The following is a 15,964-nucleotide window of genomic DNA, read 5'->3' as shown; positions in this document are numbered from 1 at the left end:
GCATCAGTGTGGGTTTATTGAAAGGAGTAGTTTGGTACCAAACACTCCTGTATTCAGTAAAGCCATCATGCTGCTTTGGAACTCGAGTTGTCGAGTTCCTAGCCCATGTACTCCCTATGGCTTCACTGGCACTTACAATATAAGGAAATGGTGCTCAATACTGTAGGGGCATATCTGCTCATGCAGATATGCCCTCACCTGTCGTATAGTTCACCATGCCTTAGGGCTGTGAGGCCTGCTAGAGGGGTGACTAACTAATGCTGCCAGGCAGTGCTAGCTGTCGTTTTCCCCCTCACTGGGGCATGCAGGCTGCAAGGGCAGTGGCATGGTCCCAGTGAGGGAGGTCCCAAGGGACCCTCTTCAGCTCTCAGGTCCTAGGTACCCAGGGTACTATTACTAGGGACTTACAGGGGGCAAAAGTAGTGATTGGGAGTTTGTTTAGGGAGGGAGCACTGGCACAGGGGACCTGATTGGCAGGGACACTGTACACTACATTTGAAACCACATCAAAACCAGGCAAAAAGTAGGGGGCTAACCATGCAAAAGAGGCACTTTTTCACATTGTTGGTGTAAAACATGGTGGTGATGCTGTCTGTTTGAATCATAAGGTCCTTTGATTGCAGAGACTGAAGGAAAGCTTTGAGAGTCTGAAGAACCTCTTTCACTTTTAACAGATTTATATGATATGTTTTTTCTTTTTCGGACCATAGACCTTGGAAAGCCAGATCATTCATGTGAGCGCCCCACTCTGTCAGTGATGCATCTGTGATGTTAGTCTGAGATTATGTTATTTTCTGAAAAGGTACTCCTGCCAGAATATTGTGAGAGTTGGCCCACCATGAGAGACATTGGTGTGCATTGATTGTCAGGAGAATTCAATCTTCCCAGAGTCCTGTCCTCTGAGACCATTGATCTTCTAGGCACATTTGGAGAGGTCTCATATGTAGGCGTGCTTTCAGGCCCATAGTGATTCAGGAGGCCATTGACTCAAGAAGAGATGCTACCTTGCAAACTGTTAGTCTGTTCTTCTGCAAGTTTTGAGTACATTTCATTTGAACTGATAACACTCTCTCCTCCGAAGAACACACACTTTTGTTTCGAGTGTCTAGATTCGCTCCCAGGAAGGTGAGACAATGAACTGGTGTTGAGATGGACTTTTCTGCATTGACCTCGAGACCCAGTTTTGCCAGAAGAGATGTACTGGTGCTAAAGTCTTGTTTCACTTGGTGAGAAGAATCTGCTCTTATGAGCCAGTCGTCCAGGTATGGATCTACGAAAATAACTTGTTTTCTTAATTGTGCCACTAAAACCGTCATGCACTTGGAGAAAGTCTGAGGAGCTGACTTTAGACCAGAAGGCAATTCCGTGTACTGATAGTGGTGTGAGCCTAACAAAAACCTCAGAAACTGTCTGTAATGCTGTAGTATAGGAATGTGGAATGTGCGTCCTGGAGGTCTACTGCACAGAGCCAATATTTTTTTCTTAAGTGCGGAAAAATTTGGTGAAGTGATAGCATTCTGAATTTCTCTTTCTTTATAAATTTGTTGAGGGAATTGATTGAGTTGATTTTCTTTTTGACAAGGAAATACCTTGAATAAACCCTTTTGTTTATTTGATGTTGACAAACTTTTTCTATTGCTTTTTTCTGCAGTAGAAGAGCTGTTTCTTGTTTAAGGTCGCATAAATGGGCCATCATGACTTGTTGTGGAGGGGCTTGTGATGAAATGCTCGTGAAGCGGCGTGCATAGCCATTCTGAAAAATGTTTAGGACCCATTTGTATGTAGTTATATTCTTCCACTCTTGCAGGAAAAAGTTTGTAGCTCCCCCCGCCACTGGAGTGGGAAACTGTGGAGGGTGTGTGTAATCCTCATCGTTTTGACTGAGAATTATTTCCTTGTTCTGCGATGGCTTATGTGGTGAGGACTGTCTCCTCTGGGATCGGCACTGAAAAGGACTTTGAGCCGGTCTTTGTTGTTGTTGATAGTGATAGGGCCACCTAGAGGTTTGAACCGTATAGTAGAAGCCTCGTTTGTTCCTGGGCTTGAACTGCTTGAAAAACGTCTTTGTTCTTCCAAGTCCACTGCTTTTAGTGTTTCAGCTTTATTCTTCATTCGCAGCATTTCCTACTCTGTGTGTTGTCCGAAGAGGGAGGATCCAGAAAAAAAGTAAGTTAGCAATCTTTAAGTGGGCGTCTTGTTTTAAGATGAAAGAAAGTCTGAACAAAGACGTATGCCATAGAGAAATGCCATGTGAAAAAGCAGTGGCTGAAAGTTCCATGTAGTCCACTAATGGACTGGTTTGAGATTAGGGAGCCCTCTTTAATCATCTCTAGATAGTCTTGTTTTCTGTGATCTGGCAGGTCAGTCATGTATGATTTCATGCCTTTCCAAATTTCCAGATGGTATCTGCCCAATAATGCTGCTGAATTGGCATTGTGTAAATGTGCAGATGCGTTGCCACACATTTTCTTTCTGTGGCATCCATTCTTTTGCTCTCATAGTCTGGTGGTGCTATGGTCTTAGGAGCAAAAGCGTGTCTTCTTCGTACTGCTGTAACAATGATAGAATCGAGTTTAGGATCAGTTTTGAAGAAGTCTGAATCTTGTGGCAGAGGTTTGTACTTTTTCAACAGCCTTAGCATTGCAGGTTTTACTGTGGCTGGAGTAAGGAATTCTTCATGAATGATATCCGTAAAGCCTGGAAGCAGAGGTAAGTTAAGATGCTCTTTTGACTAGAGCATTTTGAAACGTGATATCATCAACGGGTGAAGCAGCAGACAGGGTGTGGGGTGGAGAGATCGGCATATAGGATGTTGAGGGTGGTGTTTTGACAGGTGATGGAGCCTTCCATTAGCGAATTGGTGACATTGAGGTCGCTCTTGTGTACTGTTGCACATGAGATATGTTTGGAGGTTGCAAAGGAACCTGTAGAGGATCATTAGGTGGAATAATGGGGCAGATTGGTGGAAGACTTGTGTCTTGGTCAGGTGATGGAGGGTCATTACATTGGGATGATCATGACCAATGTAAGGAAGAAGAAGAAATCTCCATATGAATGACGTTCGACACAGGGATTGGAGTAATCAACGTCGTACACAGTCGCCAGAGTTCTCGGTGGAGAAATTAGCCTCTTGGACGCAGAGTGGGAATGCTGCTTTGGCGACAACATAGGTAATTGAGATTTCAACGCTGAATGGTATGACCTCGAAGTCGAGTGACGTGATTTTGACGTAGACCGGTGAGATCTTAACGTCCAATGATGTGAGGCTGACGCTGATCAAGAGTGCGACGGCGGTGCCGTGACGGTATTAAGCATTGAGTAAGCTCCTGTCGCCGATTTTGACATCGAACGGTGACGATGTAGGAGTCTCGTTGACATTGAGCCTTCCTTTCAAGGTGAGCAGGATGAGACCAGGTCACTCGACGTCGATGACTTTGATGCCGGCACTTGGCCTTGATGCGAATGATGACAGTGTGGGTGTCGAGAGGAGCATTTTTTAAACTGAGATCTCCTCTTGTGGGAGTCTGTACCTGTGTTTCGCAGTTTTTCAGGAGAGTGGTGTGAGGTAGAACTCTCCAATCATTTCCTTTTCTTCCTTTGTTGGTCCGCTTTCAAGTCTTCCATCCAGCCACGCAGCCTGATACCGCCCCAATCTTGAAGTGTTCTTTTCGACATTTTGCTGCAAATGTCACATACCTTTGTGAGGTGCTGAGGGGATAAACACACCACACAAACCTTGTGGGCATGAGAGGAAGCTTTCCTTCTGCCACAGGTGGGTCCTTCGTGAAAAGAGCAGGCATTTTGAGAAAAATTCTCTTTAGAAAACTTGAAAAAAGGGTTTTACTCGACAAGAAAGGTGATACAAAGTCAAGTAAAGTAGCTTTAAAAAACGCGGAGACAATATTTTCAAATTAGGTGGAAAAAAAACACCTGAGGTGTTCTGAGATCCTGCCTGAAAGAGCCGGAAAAAATAACTGACTCTCACAGAAAAAATGCCACTGCAGTGGGTTGTGGCATAGGGTCTCTCTAGGGTCCTTAAAGGTAAAGGTCAGATTTTGAACTTACGTTCTGATGGGTTGTCAAGGCAAGATTAGTGTATTCTGATTCTTGGAGGAAAAAATTCCAATTCAAAGCAAGTTACTGAAAATGGACGTTTCCACGATGTGCTAGAAAGATATAGTCGGATTCTCAAATCTTGGCTAATGCCCGGTACGAGTGTTCTGTTTCATTCAGTTCAACAGTAATACCCGCCCTGAAGAAGCCCCAGGCCTATAGGCCATGTAGGGGGCGAAACACGTGTTGGCTGTGCCACCCCTTGGTTTTTTCTCATACCCACCCCTATGTATGAGTGCAAATAAAGGACTAGCTCACGTTTAAATCAACTTGCTTTGAATTGGAATTTTTTCCTCCAAGAATCAGAATACACTAATCTTGCCTTGACAACCCATCAGAACTTTTGCTAAAACTAGGGGGATAGGGGTTTCCCCCTGTCATTGGGCAAGAACCAGTACCTCTCGACTAACGCTTATTACCTGGCGAGTAAGGGATAGGGGCCTTTCTCCCCTCTTCCACAGATTTTGAACTTACCAGTGTTAGCCTATCAGCCTGTCTATGATAAAGTGTTGTAAGATTTTTTCAGTACATTCCTCCTGCAATTCTTGCCAGCATTCTCCAGGAAATACATCTCTGACAGTCTACACTGTCAATGTATGGAAAGTGAGGATTAGTTACTTACCTGTAATCCTAGTTCTCATCCAGGGGTATACTCATCAAAGTCATAATCTATGAATAATCCCCGCCCACGTGCGGGATCCCGGAGCATATAGAAAATACATATATTTACATATATATGCATATGTGAAAACATAAACATGCAGCCTAAAATGTTTAAAACATGGCAAAAATGCTGAAAATTACATAGGTTTGCATTGTAGTACCCCTAACCGATAAGGAAAAAAGGAAGCACTAAGCCAATTGTCACACAACAATGCTTTATTCCCATATAGCAAACTTGTAATTGCAGGCATTTGCCTGTAGGCTGCAGTAGAGTATCAAGAAAACAAAGAAAATTGACACCTTGCCTTTAAGGCATTAGAGTAGGGGGACCGTGATTTAAGACCTGCAGGAGACCCCTTGCTCCCATGATGCACCACAGGTTACAGTTAGGTCAGTTCTTTTTGACGGTGCACACGCACCTGAGTAGATCTGCAATCAATAAACAATAACTTGAGGAGAATGCTCGTCCGGGGAGGTGGGTGGGTCGCTTATGACTTTGATGAGTATACCCCTGGATGAGAACTAGGATTACAGGTAAGTAACTAATCCTTCTCATCCAGGGGATACTCATCAATAGTCATAAACTATGAATAGAGTAGCAAGCCCATACCCAAAGTCTCGTGGACGAGCAATAAAGCATCTAGAACATGAAGTAAAATCACATTCGAATAGCAGTTATGCAAATAAATTCCTCAAAGAGGCCTGCCCCACCTGGGCATCGGCCTGTGTGTCTGAATCTAGGCAATAATGGCGTGTAAAGCTATGTATAGAGCGCCATGTAGCTGCTTTGCAAATTTCAGATATAGGAACGTTGCGAAGGAGAGCTACAGTAGAAGCTTTCCCTCTAGTAGAGTGTGCTCTTGGTCTGACCTGTAGAACCTTGTGGGCCAGTTGATAAGACAAGGCTATGCAGGAAACAATCCATCTAGAAATAGACCTTTTTGGAAGCAGCCAGCCCGGTATTTGTCGAACCGTAATTGACAAAGAGCCTATCAGACTTTCTAAGTGAAAGGGTTTTAGCAAGGTAAAATTTCAATACCCTTCGGAGGTCAAGAGAATGTAAGGCTCTCTCCGGGGGAGTGGTAGGCTGAGGAAAGAAAGTGGGCAGCGTGATAACCTGATTAATGTGGAAATCCGAGACCACCTTGGGCAGGAAGCTCGGATGAGTACGTAGCACCACTCTATTGGCGTGAAAAACAGTGTAAGGTTCCTTGCAGCACAGGGCCTGAATCTCACTTACCCTGCGGGCAGAAGTGATGGCTACTAAGAAGGCAGCCTTCCAGGTCTAATGCTGCAAGGTCGCCTTATGGATAGGCTCGAAAGGAGCACCCATCAACTTGGAGAGAAAGATGTTGAGCTCCCAGGGAGGAGAAGGGGACCTCACTAGTGGAAAGACTTTCTTAAGCCCTTCTAGGAAATCTTTTTGACTACCGGCAGTTGGAAGAATGAGGCCTGGGTAGGAGACTTTCTATAAGCTGTGATAGCAGCTAAGTGGACTCTGATAGAGGTGTACTTTAAACCAGACTTTGCCAAGTGCAGTAAGTAGGAGAGAATAACTTGTTCTTGACCCTGGATCGGCTAAAGAGCGTTATCTCTACACCAAATGTAAAACCTCTTCCACTTGAAGGCATAGGACTTTCTAGTGGAGGGCCTTTTTGCTTCCCGAAGAATGCTCATACAGTCAGCCGGAAAAAGCTAAATGTCCATACTGGATGACTTCAGGAGCCATGCCGTCAAGCGAAGGGAGGGGAGGTTGGGGTGGAACACTCTCTCCTGGTTCTTGGTCAGTAAGTTCGGGAGGCAGGGCAACCTCCGGTGTGGCACCTCTTACAGTTGGAGGAGATCCGGATACCACCACTGGCGTGGCCACTCCGGAGCTATCAGGATCATCCTTGTTCTGGTCCTGTAGAACTTCTGTATGACCGCTGGGATGAGAGGGAGAGGAGGAAAAGTGTAAAGCAATGTCTGCGACCAGCTGATCAAAAGTGCGTTCCCCCGTGATCCCTGTTGGGGAAACCTGGAGGCAAAGACGGTGCATTTTTTGTTTGCCGCGTCTGCGAACAGGTCGATGTCCGGTGCTCCCCACTGCCGGAAGATCTCCTGGGCGACGTCTTCGTTGAGCATCCAGTCGTGCGCTTCTACGAAGTCTCTGCTGAGGCCGTCTGCCTGCACGTTCAGGGTTCCTGGCAGGTGGACTGCGATGATTGAAACACCTCTCGCCAGCAGCCACCGCCAAATGGACTGAGCTTCCAGAGACAGAACTCGTGACTTGGTGCCTCCTCGCTTGTTCAGATAGAACATAGTTGTTGTGTTGTCTGTCTGAATCTGAACGTGGCTGGTTTGAAGAGACGTATACAGGGATTTGAGAGCCAGATGGACTGCTCGTAGCTCCAAGAGGTTTATGTGACAACTTCTCTCTGTATTGGACCAGAGACCTTGTACCTGAAGCTGGACCATATGAGCACCCCAGCCCTGCATTGAGGCATCTGTGACCACTGTCCGTGTTGGAGGTGTCTGATGGAAAGGAACACCTTGCAGCAGATGAGAGCATTTCATCCACCATCTGATGGAGTCCCTGGCAGCTTGGTGGAGAGAGACAAGATCTTTCCAGCGACCTGACCTCTGCGACCATTGATCTTCGAGCGCTTGTTGTAGAGGCCGCATGTGAAGGCGTGCATTGGGAACAATGTAAATGCATGAAGCCATCGACCCCAGTAGTGAAGACACTTGCCTGGCTGTGGGAAATGCAGTGTCGAGAAGAGTGTGGCATTTCTGAAGCATGAATGATAACCTCTCCTTCGAAGGACACACGCTTGCCTTTGCGGAGTCCAGAGAGGCGCCCAGATAGTGTATCCGCTGAGTGGGATTGAGGACTGACTTTTTGTAGTTGACTTGTAATCCCAATGACTGTAGTAGATTCAGGCAGTACGAGAGATGGCTCTGGAGTACTACAGGTGTGGAACTCTTCAGGAGCCAGTCGTCTAGATAGGGATAGACGAAGATCTTCCGCTTGCGGAGGAAGGCAGCTACCACCGCCATACACTTGGGGAATGTCCATGGTGCGGATTTGAGGCCGAACGGCAGAACTCGGTACTGGTAGTGCTGACGAGAGATCTGAAACCTGAGGAATTTTCGATGTTTCACTGAGACAGGAATATGAAAATAGGCGTCCTGCAGGTCGATGGCACACATCCAGTCTCCCTGGTGAAGGTGCGGGAAGATTTGATGCAGGGCTAGCATTCTGAAATTTTCCTTCTTGATAAATCTGTTTAGCAGACGCAGGTCGAGGATGGGTCTGTACTCTTTGGTTACTCCTCGCTTTTGAACTAGAAAGTAGCGGGAGTATACTCCTTTATTTCTTTGCAGAGGTGGTACTTCCTCTATGGCATTCTTGGAGCGGCACGAAGCTACTTCGTCCAGTAAAAGCCGATTTTGAATTGGAGGAAGGTGCTGTAACTGTGGGGGTACTTGCGGAGGGGGAGACTTGAACCTCAGCAAGTAACCATGCTGTACAATATTCAGTACCCATTTGTCTCTTGTAATGGCTTCCCACTCTTCCAGGTGAAAACTGATGCTTCTCATACCGGAGTGGCGAACGGGCATGGAGGAAGTAAGACCTCACTGTTTCGGAGGCTGCTTCGTGGTGGACTGTTGCTGTTTGGCATTCCCTCTTCCTCTGCCATGACCCCTTTGTTGGAATTGGGGTCTCTGCTGGTTCTGAGAGGACCATTGAGGGGTTTGAACCCTCTGGTGAAAGGAACGTTTGTCGCTCTGACGAAAGCGCTTCCGATATTCCTTGCGCTTCTCCAGCCCAACAGCCTTGACGGTGTCCATCTCTGGTTTCATTTTGTTTATTTGGTCATCGGCGTGCGCACCGAACAAGGACGATCCGTTAAAAGGTAAGTTTAGAATTTTCTTCTGCGCATCAGGCTTGAGGCCTGTTAGTCGCAGCCAGGCTGATCGTCGAGAACATACGCCATGGGAGTACCCATGAGCGGCGAGGTCTGAAGCATCCGCAGCCGCACTTATGATCTGATTGGCTACAAGCCCACCCTCAAGGAGAATTTCGTTGAAATCCTTTTCAGCGAACCTGGAGAGGGAATCCCAAAGTGCACGATCATAACGCCCTAGAAGGGCTGAAGCAATCGCAACCTTCATGTATGAAGCAGATGTGTTGCACATTTTCCTGCCATAGGAATCCATCTGCTTACTGTCCTTCTCTAGGGGGACAGAAGATGAAACAGACGCAGAGTGCGACCTCATGGCAGCCGCCACAATAACTGAGTCCGCTGGAGGATCCGCTCTTAGGAATAAGGGATCCTCGGCTGGAGCCTTATACTTCTTGGCGATCCTTGAAGGCACAGAGCCCACAATAGCAGGAGTGAGAAATGTGGCCATAGCTGGCTCCAACAGTCCTGGCACCAAAGGAAGTAATGGTCTGGGAGCTGATCGATGATGTAAGGTATCAAATATAATCGATATGGGAACCACAGGGGTGTGGAACGTGATGTTCAGTTTTTGCGCATCCCTACCCAGGACATCAGAAAAGGTAGCGATGTCATCGATGGGAGACACCCGCGATGGAGGAGTGGAGGAGAAGGTCGGAGAATAGTCCCGGACCGAGGACCTCGTGGAGGAAGACCATGTGGGTGATCTTGTGCGTCGCCTCTTGTGGGGACGGTCACTGTGATGAGCCCTGGACCGTGATCTGTGTCTAGAAGGTGATCTTGACCTTCTGTGAGGAGAAGAACGATCTCTGGATCGTGACCGGCGTGTAGTAGGCGACCTTGGTCTACCAGGAGGGGACTTGCTTTTTCACGGGGAGATTCTAGAGGGCGAATACGTGCAAGAATAGTCCGAGCCGGACTTCTGCAGCCACCTGTACCTACATTCTCCAGCCAACGAGGTGAAAGACCAAACTTTTCTGTCGCCTTAGGTGATTTCTCCGGAAAAATCTGAACGATATGTAGACCTGGGGACGATGATTGATCCCCCGATGATGACCTGGATCTGGACATAACTGCACGCTGGATCTCCTCCGTGGCCGCTGCAGTTTTATCCCTCGATGTCGAACGTCTCGACGTCGATGAAGTCTGCGTCACCATCGGCGTCGATTAGCTCTGGGAACGCCGTTCCGCTCTCGACGGCGATGCGGAGACCTCGACGTCGACCTTCGTCGTCGGGCCGGTGATTTCGACGTCGAACTTCGCCATCGAGTTGGTCATTTCGTCGTCGACCTTCGCCGTCGGGCTGGTGATCTTGACGTTGACCTTCGCCGTCGGTCAGGCGTTTTTGACGTCGACCTTCCATGACGTCGAGTTGGGGTCGATCTCCTTGACGTCGAATGATGAGCCTTTGACGAAGATCTTGACGTCGACAGGCCCACTTGCGGTGAGATATACGTTGTCGCACCTCTCGACGCTGACCCCCTTGAGGGCGGCGGAGAGTGTCTCGACGTCGACGGAAGCCTCGACGTCGACAGAGACTTTCCGGATCTCATAGGACTAACAGCCTTCGAGCCCGAAGTGCCGTGCCTCGACGCCGACTTACTTGTATGCGGCGGAGAATCTCGACGTCGAGATGGTGTTTTATCTCTTGACGCAGAAGAAACCCTGGGTCTTTTAGACGGTGACTTCGACGGTGAATCTCCTGGAACCTTTCCTGGGATCAGGAGAGGTGGTATGTGGCTGAAGAGGGTGGTTTGAAGGATGTATGGTCGCCTTCATGACGGCTTCTTTCCTTCTCCAGCTGGGCATCTAGTTTTATGCACTCTCTATTGCGTAGAGTGCACCTGGAAAATTTCTGGCAGTGGGGGCACTGGTCAGGATTGTGTGAAGGTGGAAGACACACAATACACACAGAGTGTGGATCTGCCAGTGCCATCTTATTGCCACAGGAAGGGCATTTCGTGAATAAAGCAGGCATTCTAACTGGAAAAAATTTGAATTATACTAAAAAACCAGCAGAATAAGCTTTCAGGAGTCAGAAAAACTTTCAGTCAAAAAACTGAAGGGCTCAAGCTCCAGGATCCTCATAGAAGGAGCCGGAAAAAAGAACTGACCTAACTGTCACCTGTGGTGCATCATGGGAGCAAGGGGTCTCCTGCAGGTCTTAAAGGCCCCCTACTCTAATGCCTTAAAGGCAAGGTGTCAGTTTTCTTTGTTTTCTTGATACTCTACTGCAGCATACAGGCAAATGCCTGCAATTACAAGTTTGCTTTACGGCAATAAAGCATTGTTGTGTGACAATTGGCTTAGTGCTTCCTTCTTTCCTTATCGGCTAGGGGTACTACAATGCAAACCCATGTAATTTTCAGCATTTTTGCCATGTTTGAAACATTTTAGGCTGCATGTATATGTTTTCACATATGCATATATATGTATATATATGTATTTTCTATATGCTCCGGGATCCCGCACGTGGGCGGGGATTATTCATAGATTATGACTATTGATGAGTATCCCCTGGATGAGAACTTTCAGTGATCAACACTAGACAGATCTCTTTTCTGGATTCTCAATATGTATTGAAGGAGGTGTTCCAGGGTCCGCGCAGGCAGCAAAGAATTATTAAAGGTTTATGACTATCAATGAAGATCCTACGATACAGAACTACTTTTTCCGACCCAAAGGGCTCCTGATTTTTGCCTTGCATGCCAAATACTTCACTGCTGATGATTTGTTCTCTGTCTGGGAGTTCAGCTTTGAAGACATACCTTCTTAAGGCATTGTTTCATGAACCTTAAGGGTCTCGGGGAGGGTCACCAGGGGAGCAGCTGTGACAATGGTCAATCCTCAAACAGGAGGGCAGCCGGCAAAAAACAGGAACAGAAGGGAGGAAGTGTGAGAAGAGGAGGAGGGGAGGAATATCACCCTGTCTCGAGAGTCTGCAAGCGGCAGAACCTTGTAATACTACAGGAGTGATGTGCGGAGTCTTTTAGATACTGTACTGGTTTTATTTTATGACAATGTGATATTGCATGGAATGCCAAGCCAGGTCAGGCACTATTGCACAGACACCATGCTGAGATCAATTACCACAGTACAAGTATTTCAGTACCAGCTGTTGTACCATTGCACGAGAAATACATACCTCTGTTTCTGGGAGAAAGGCTGCTGCCTCATTGCCAGGTGTTGTTGGTCTTCCATCAGGCGGAGGAGGGCAGAATTGGCTTTGATGCGTAGCCCATAGTAATGGTACTTGGAATTCCCCCTGAAAAATAGATTTGTTACATTCCACTGAGCATTAAAACTGTGATCTATGAACTGACTGTTGCGATTACCTGCACCTTGCAAACTGGCTATTTAGTCATGTATATGTCGACCTAAACGATTTCCTTTATTAATATGGGGAAAAAGCACCACAGTATAGCTTTATCCAGAATGTTATAAAACAAGGGTCGCCAACCTTTTCTGTAGTGAGATCTACTTCTGATCAGTAAAAATCATTGTGATCTACTGAAGGCTAAGCAATTCGATGGTGTTGTTTTCCAGACACCCTCACACCCAGCTCTATTGACTTTAAGCCTAATGGTTATAGAACCAGACACAATGGTTTGAAAAAAATACTTTGACTAGGGGGACTATGACAGGACTGCCAGGTGTGTCAGTACCATGTGGTTTTTGAGGATGTATGAGCATGTGTCCGCATGAATGGGATAAATGTGTATGGGTGACTGAAAGACTATGTTTTTTTTTTTAAACATATTTTTATTGACATTTTCAAATTTTATATACTGTACATTATACAGATCCATCGAGGACTGAAAGACTATGTTATATGTACTTGTGGCACTGGAATTTCTTATGTCATATGTGGCCCCACTACAGGTATAATACAAAAGTATAACCATTTTTTTAAATGGGAGAATTGTAAAGTTAGGAAACCTTCTGCAAAAATGTTTATGATATGGAACACTTTAAATTTCTCCCACTTAAAACAATGGCTATATTTTTCAGTTATAAGTGTGGCACCGTGTCTACTAGTCACTGGGAGCAAGATGCCTGCTGTGTGTAAAGGTGACACTTTGAAATGGGAGAAAATTAAACTGAAGAGTTAGCTTTATGTTAATATGGATTTCATAAAACTCATCAGTTAAATGTAATCCAATTTCTGAATGTCACATTTACAAATACCAGGTATCTTGCTGCCAGTGGCCTATAGACAAGGGTCCATATTAATAACATAAAAATACATCCATTTGTGTAAATGGAAGGAATTTAAATTGAAGAAAAATGCTCCATAGGACATTAATACGTAATTGGTTTAATTGAAAGTGGAGAAAAACATGTTTCATAGAAATAGATTCTTCTCTTTCAATTTCTCCCATTTAAAAAGAGGACTGTATTTTTTAGTTATAAATATGGCAAAGTGTCTGTCTACCGGCTACTGGGAGCAAGAGGTCTTCTGTTTGTAAATGTAACACTTTAAAATGGGAGAAAATTAAAAAGGAGAGTTAACCTTATCATTAAGGTGACTTTTCATTTTAATTTTCTACCACTTAAAAGCATTCTCACACCCCAATATTGAGTTGACAGGTACTTATTTAAGTGTTAAATACCTCAGTGCTTCAGTTCTTCACCTCTGTGCACTGAGTCATAAATCTCACTTCAGCGCTGCTCATTATCAGGCCTGCTATCTCCAGCCTTAAGATAGTGATGCAAAATAAACACAGCCTCTTCTTAACTTAAAATAAAAATGTGACTATGTGCTTTTTAAAAAATGAACTTAAGACTGTGAGCTACTCTGAAGGTGTCAATGAGCTACTGGTAGCTCACGATCGAATGGTTGGAGACACCCGTTCTAGAAGGTCATGTAATACGAACAACCCAGCCCCATGGCTTTCCTCCAAGACCCTCACCCATAGTTCCTATATAGCTTTCCTCCTCTAATGCGACCAGAAGCTGTAAACTGTGTCAATGACATGATAGAATCAACCCCAGGAGTTACTACAGATGAGTAACTCTTCAGTAGTCTTAAGTTGGCTCCCTCTATTCCCAGTGTGTTGGAAGATTAGCAAGAAAAAGAGGACTAGTGGGTTAGAGGTTGCTTAGAACACGGGTCCTTAACCTGTGGTCTGGGGACCCATGGCGGTCCATGACGTCTAACGAAGCGGTCCACAACTGCTTAGAAAATTAACTAATATTAACAGATTAATAATGTGTAAAAAGATAAAGTTTAATTTTTTTAAAATGTTTTGTAAATGCAAAGGAATTCGAGACTGGGGGCTGAAAATGAAGTTACTATCCTAAGATTGATCTGTGGGAAGCATATACAACAAAATGTAGTGCGGATGATGGGTGGCCTCCCACTTTCATAGTCTGTCTGTCTGTCTGTCTGTCTGTCTGTCTGTCTGTCTGTCTGTCTGTCTGTCTGTCTGTCTGTCTGTCTGTCTGTCTGTCTGTCTGTCTGTCTGTCTGTCTGTCTGTCTGTCTGTCTGTCTATCTATCTATGTATCTATGTGTGTGTGTGTGTCTGGACAAAGCTATACCTCTCTGAAGAGCTCTAATGTGAGCGAAACACATGTCAGGGGTTGCTTTTATTCATTTCAGGTTGGCTGGGATGGTATTTTACCAATCCAAACCTGTAATACTGTGCCTGGAGTGGTAAATGGCTTTAGCCATTGCACAGCTCGGCATGGATACTACTGTGCTAATCCTATGCTTTGAGACATTGCTGTAGAAATGGCAAAAGACTTTGTCCCATTCTATCGCAGCATGGATGGCACTGTAATAATCCTACGCTTAAAAACTTTGATAGAAAAGCAGACATTTGAGTTTAGCAAATTTAGAGTCGCTTGTGTTGAGAGTGCTGTCTACTGGAGATGCTTTCCACCTAAACTTGAGAACTACCCAGAGTTCTCAGCTTCTTTTTTGCATATTATATATGTTTATTTTTTCGTATTTGTTTGTGAATTTAATTAAATAGTTCCTCATTTGTGTATTTGTTTGAAGATTACTCGTCTCCATATTTTTGTGTATTGTTTTATGGCTCAAATCATCAAAATAGGTTAGGCCAGGGTCTCCGGATTCAAATAATGATTCAAAGGGGACCTGCAATAATAAGCAGGGATCCACAACTCCGGCTTAGACCATAGCAGTCTGGTGAAAAGATTTGTACAAAACAAAGTCCACTCTAAACACCTTCAGCCCGTTCACTAACTGCATTTCGTAGCACATAAAGTAGCACTACTTGCATACTGCAAAATGGAATTCACAAACCTACAGCCAAACACTATGCCTCTATTAACCTTTCTGGGAAAAGGTCTCTGCTCAGAAATGTGCGTAGGTATATGTTTTGTTATTATATGTGGGAGTGCAGGAAAACTTACTACTAAATGGGAAGGGTGTAGGGAAAATTTAAGGACGGGTTTGAGAGGGACATACTTATAGAAAACACATATCCAAACAAGAGAAAGACACTTGCTATTCACAGAACACACTTCAAAAGTTACTTTAGCCCTAAAGGGGTCAAAACATGCGTTATTGTGCTTGAGCCTGACATTGCACCACTGGTACCGTAACACACTCACAAAGAAATCAATAGAGGCAGGGGAATAAAACAACACTCTATGGGAACTACAGTTAAATTAAATAACTTAGTTTAACATTAAATATATTTTTAAGTGATTAAAAATGATACAGCAATTATTATACATTTCTTTTAATTACTCTTTTTTAAATAATGTAAACTAATCAAATATATAATTTTTAATAAAGATTATAAATATTGCATAAAAAGAAAAATGATAGTGGGGCGATGAAGTTTGGTTTAAACTATTATTTAAAAATTCCTATTTATAAACAAAGTCTTTGCTTTGGGTACTTCCAGCCGCAGCATACCCCAGAGGGAGAGGAGGAGCGTGAGCCCCATTGCGCATTAACCCCTTCAGCGTGGCGCGGATTACCGCGCTGTGCTGAAGGTTCTATTGCGCGGGCGGGGCCATGACGGAGCGGTTCCGTCATACGCACAGCGCAACCGATGCGCATGACGGAACCGCTCAGTCATGCGCATCGAAGGGGTTAAAGTGGCAACAGTTTCCCCGCTGTGCGGGACAGAACTTTGCTTTGGGGAATTCCAGCATACCTCATATAAAGGAAGGTGACAGCGGGGGAGGAGGAGCGTGAGCCAACAGTTTTTCTACTGCAGTGAAAGCAGTCTTTGCTTTGGGGATTTCCAGTCCCAGCAT

General features: G+C 45.1%; 1 protein-coding gene across 7 annotated transcripts in view; it reads right to left on the bottom strand.

Annotated features, from left to right (window-relative positions):
• Nucleotides 1–15,964, bottom strand: part of RFX1 (regulatory factor X1) — a 549,504-nt gene that overhangs the window by 285,975 nt on the left and 247,565 nt on the right. For all 7 annotated transcript variants that reach the window (XM_085600474.1, XM_085600477.1, XM_085600480.1 and 4 more), the window contains one exon: nt 11,869–11,988. In XM_085600474.1, the coding sequence (XP_085456600.1) occupies nt 11,869–11,988 (120 nt within the window). The remainder of the gene's footprint in view (nt 1–11,868; nt 11,989–15,964) is intronic.

Source organism: Triturus cristatus, chromosome 4_2 (assembly GCF_964204655.1).
Source record: "Triturus cristatus chromosome 4_2, aTriCri1.1, whole genome shotgun sequence".
NCBI classification, from domain to species: Eukaryota; Metazoa; Chordata; class Amphibia; order Caudata; family Salamandridae; genus Triturus; species Triturus cristatus.
This window is presented reverse-complemented; position numbering and strand designations above follow the sequence as displayed.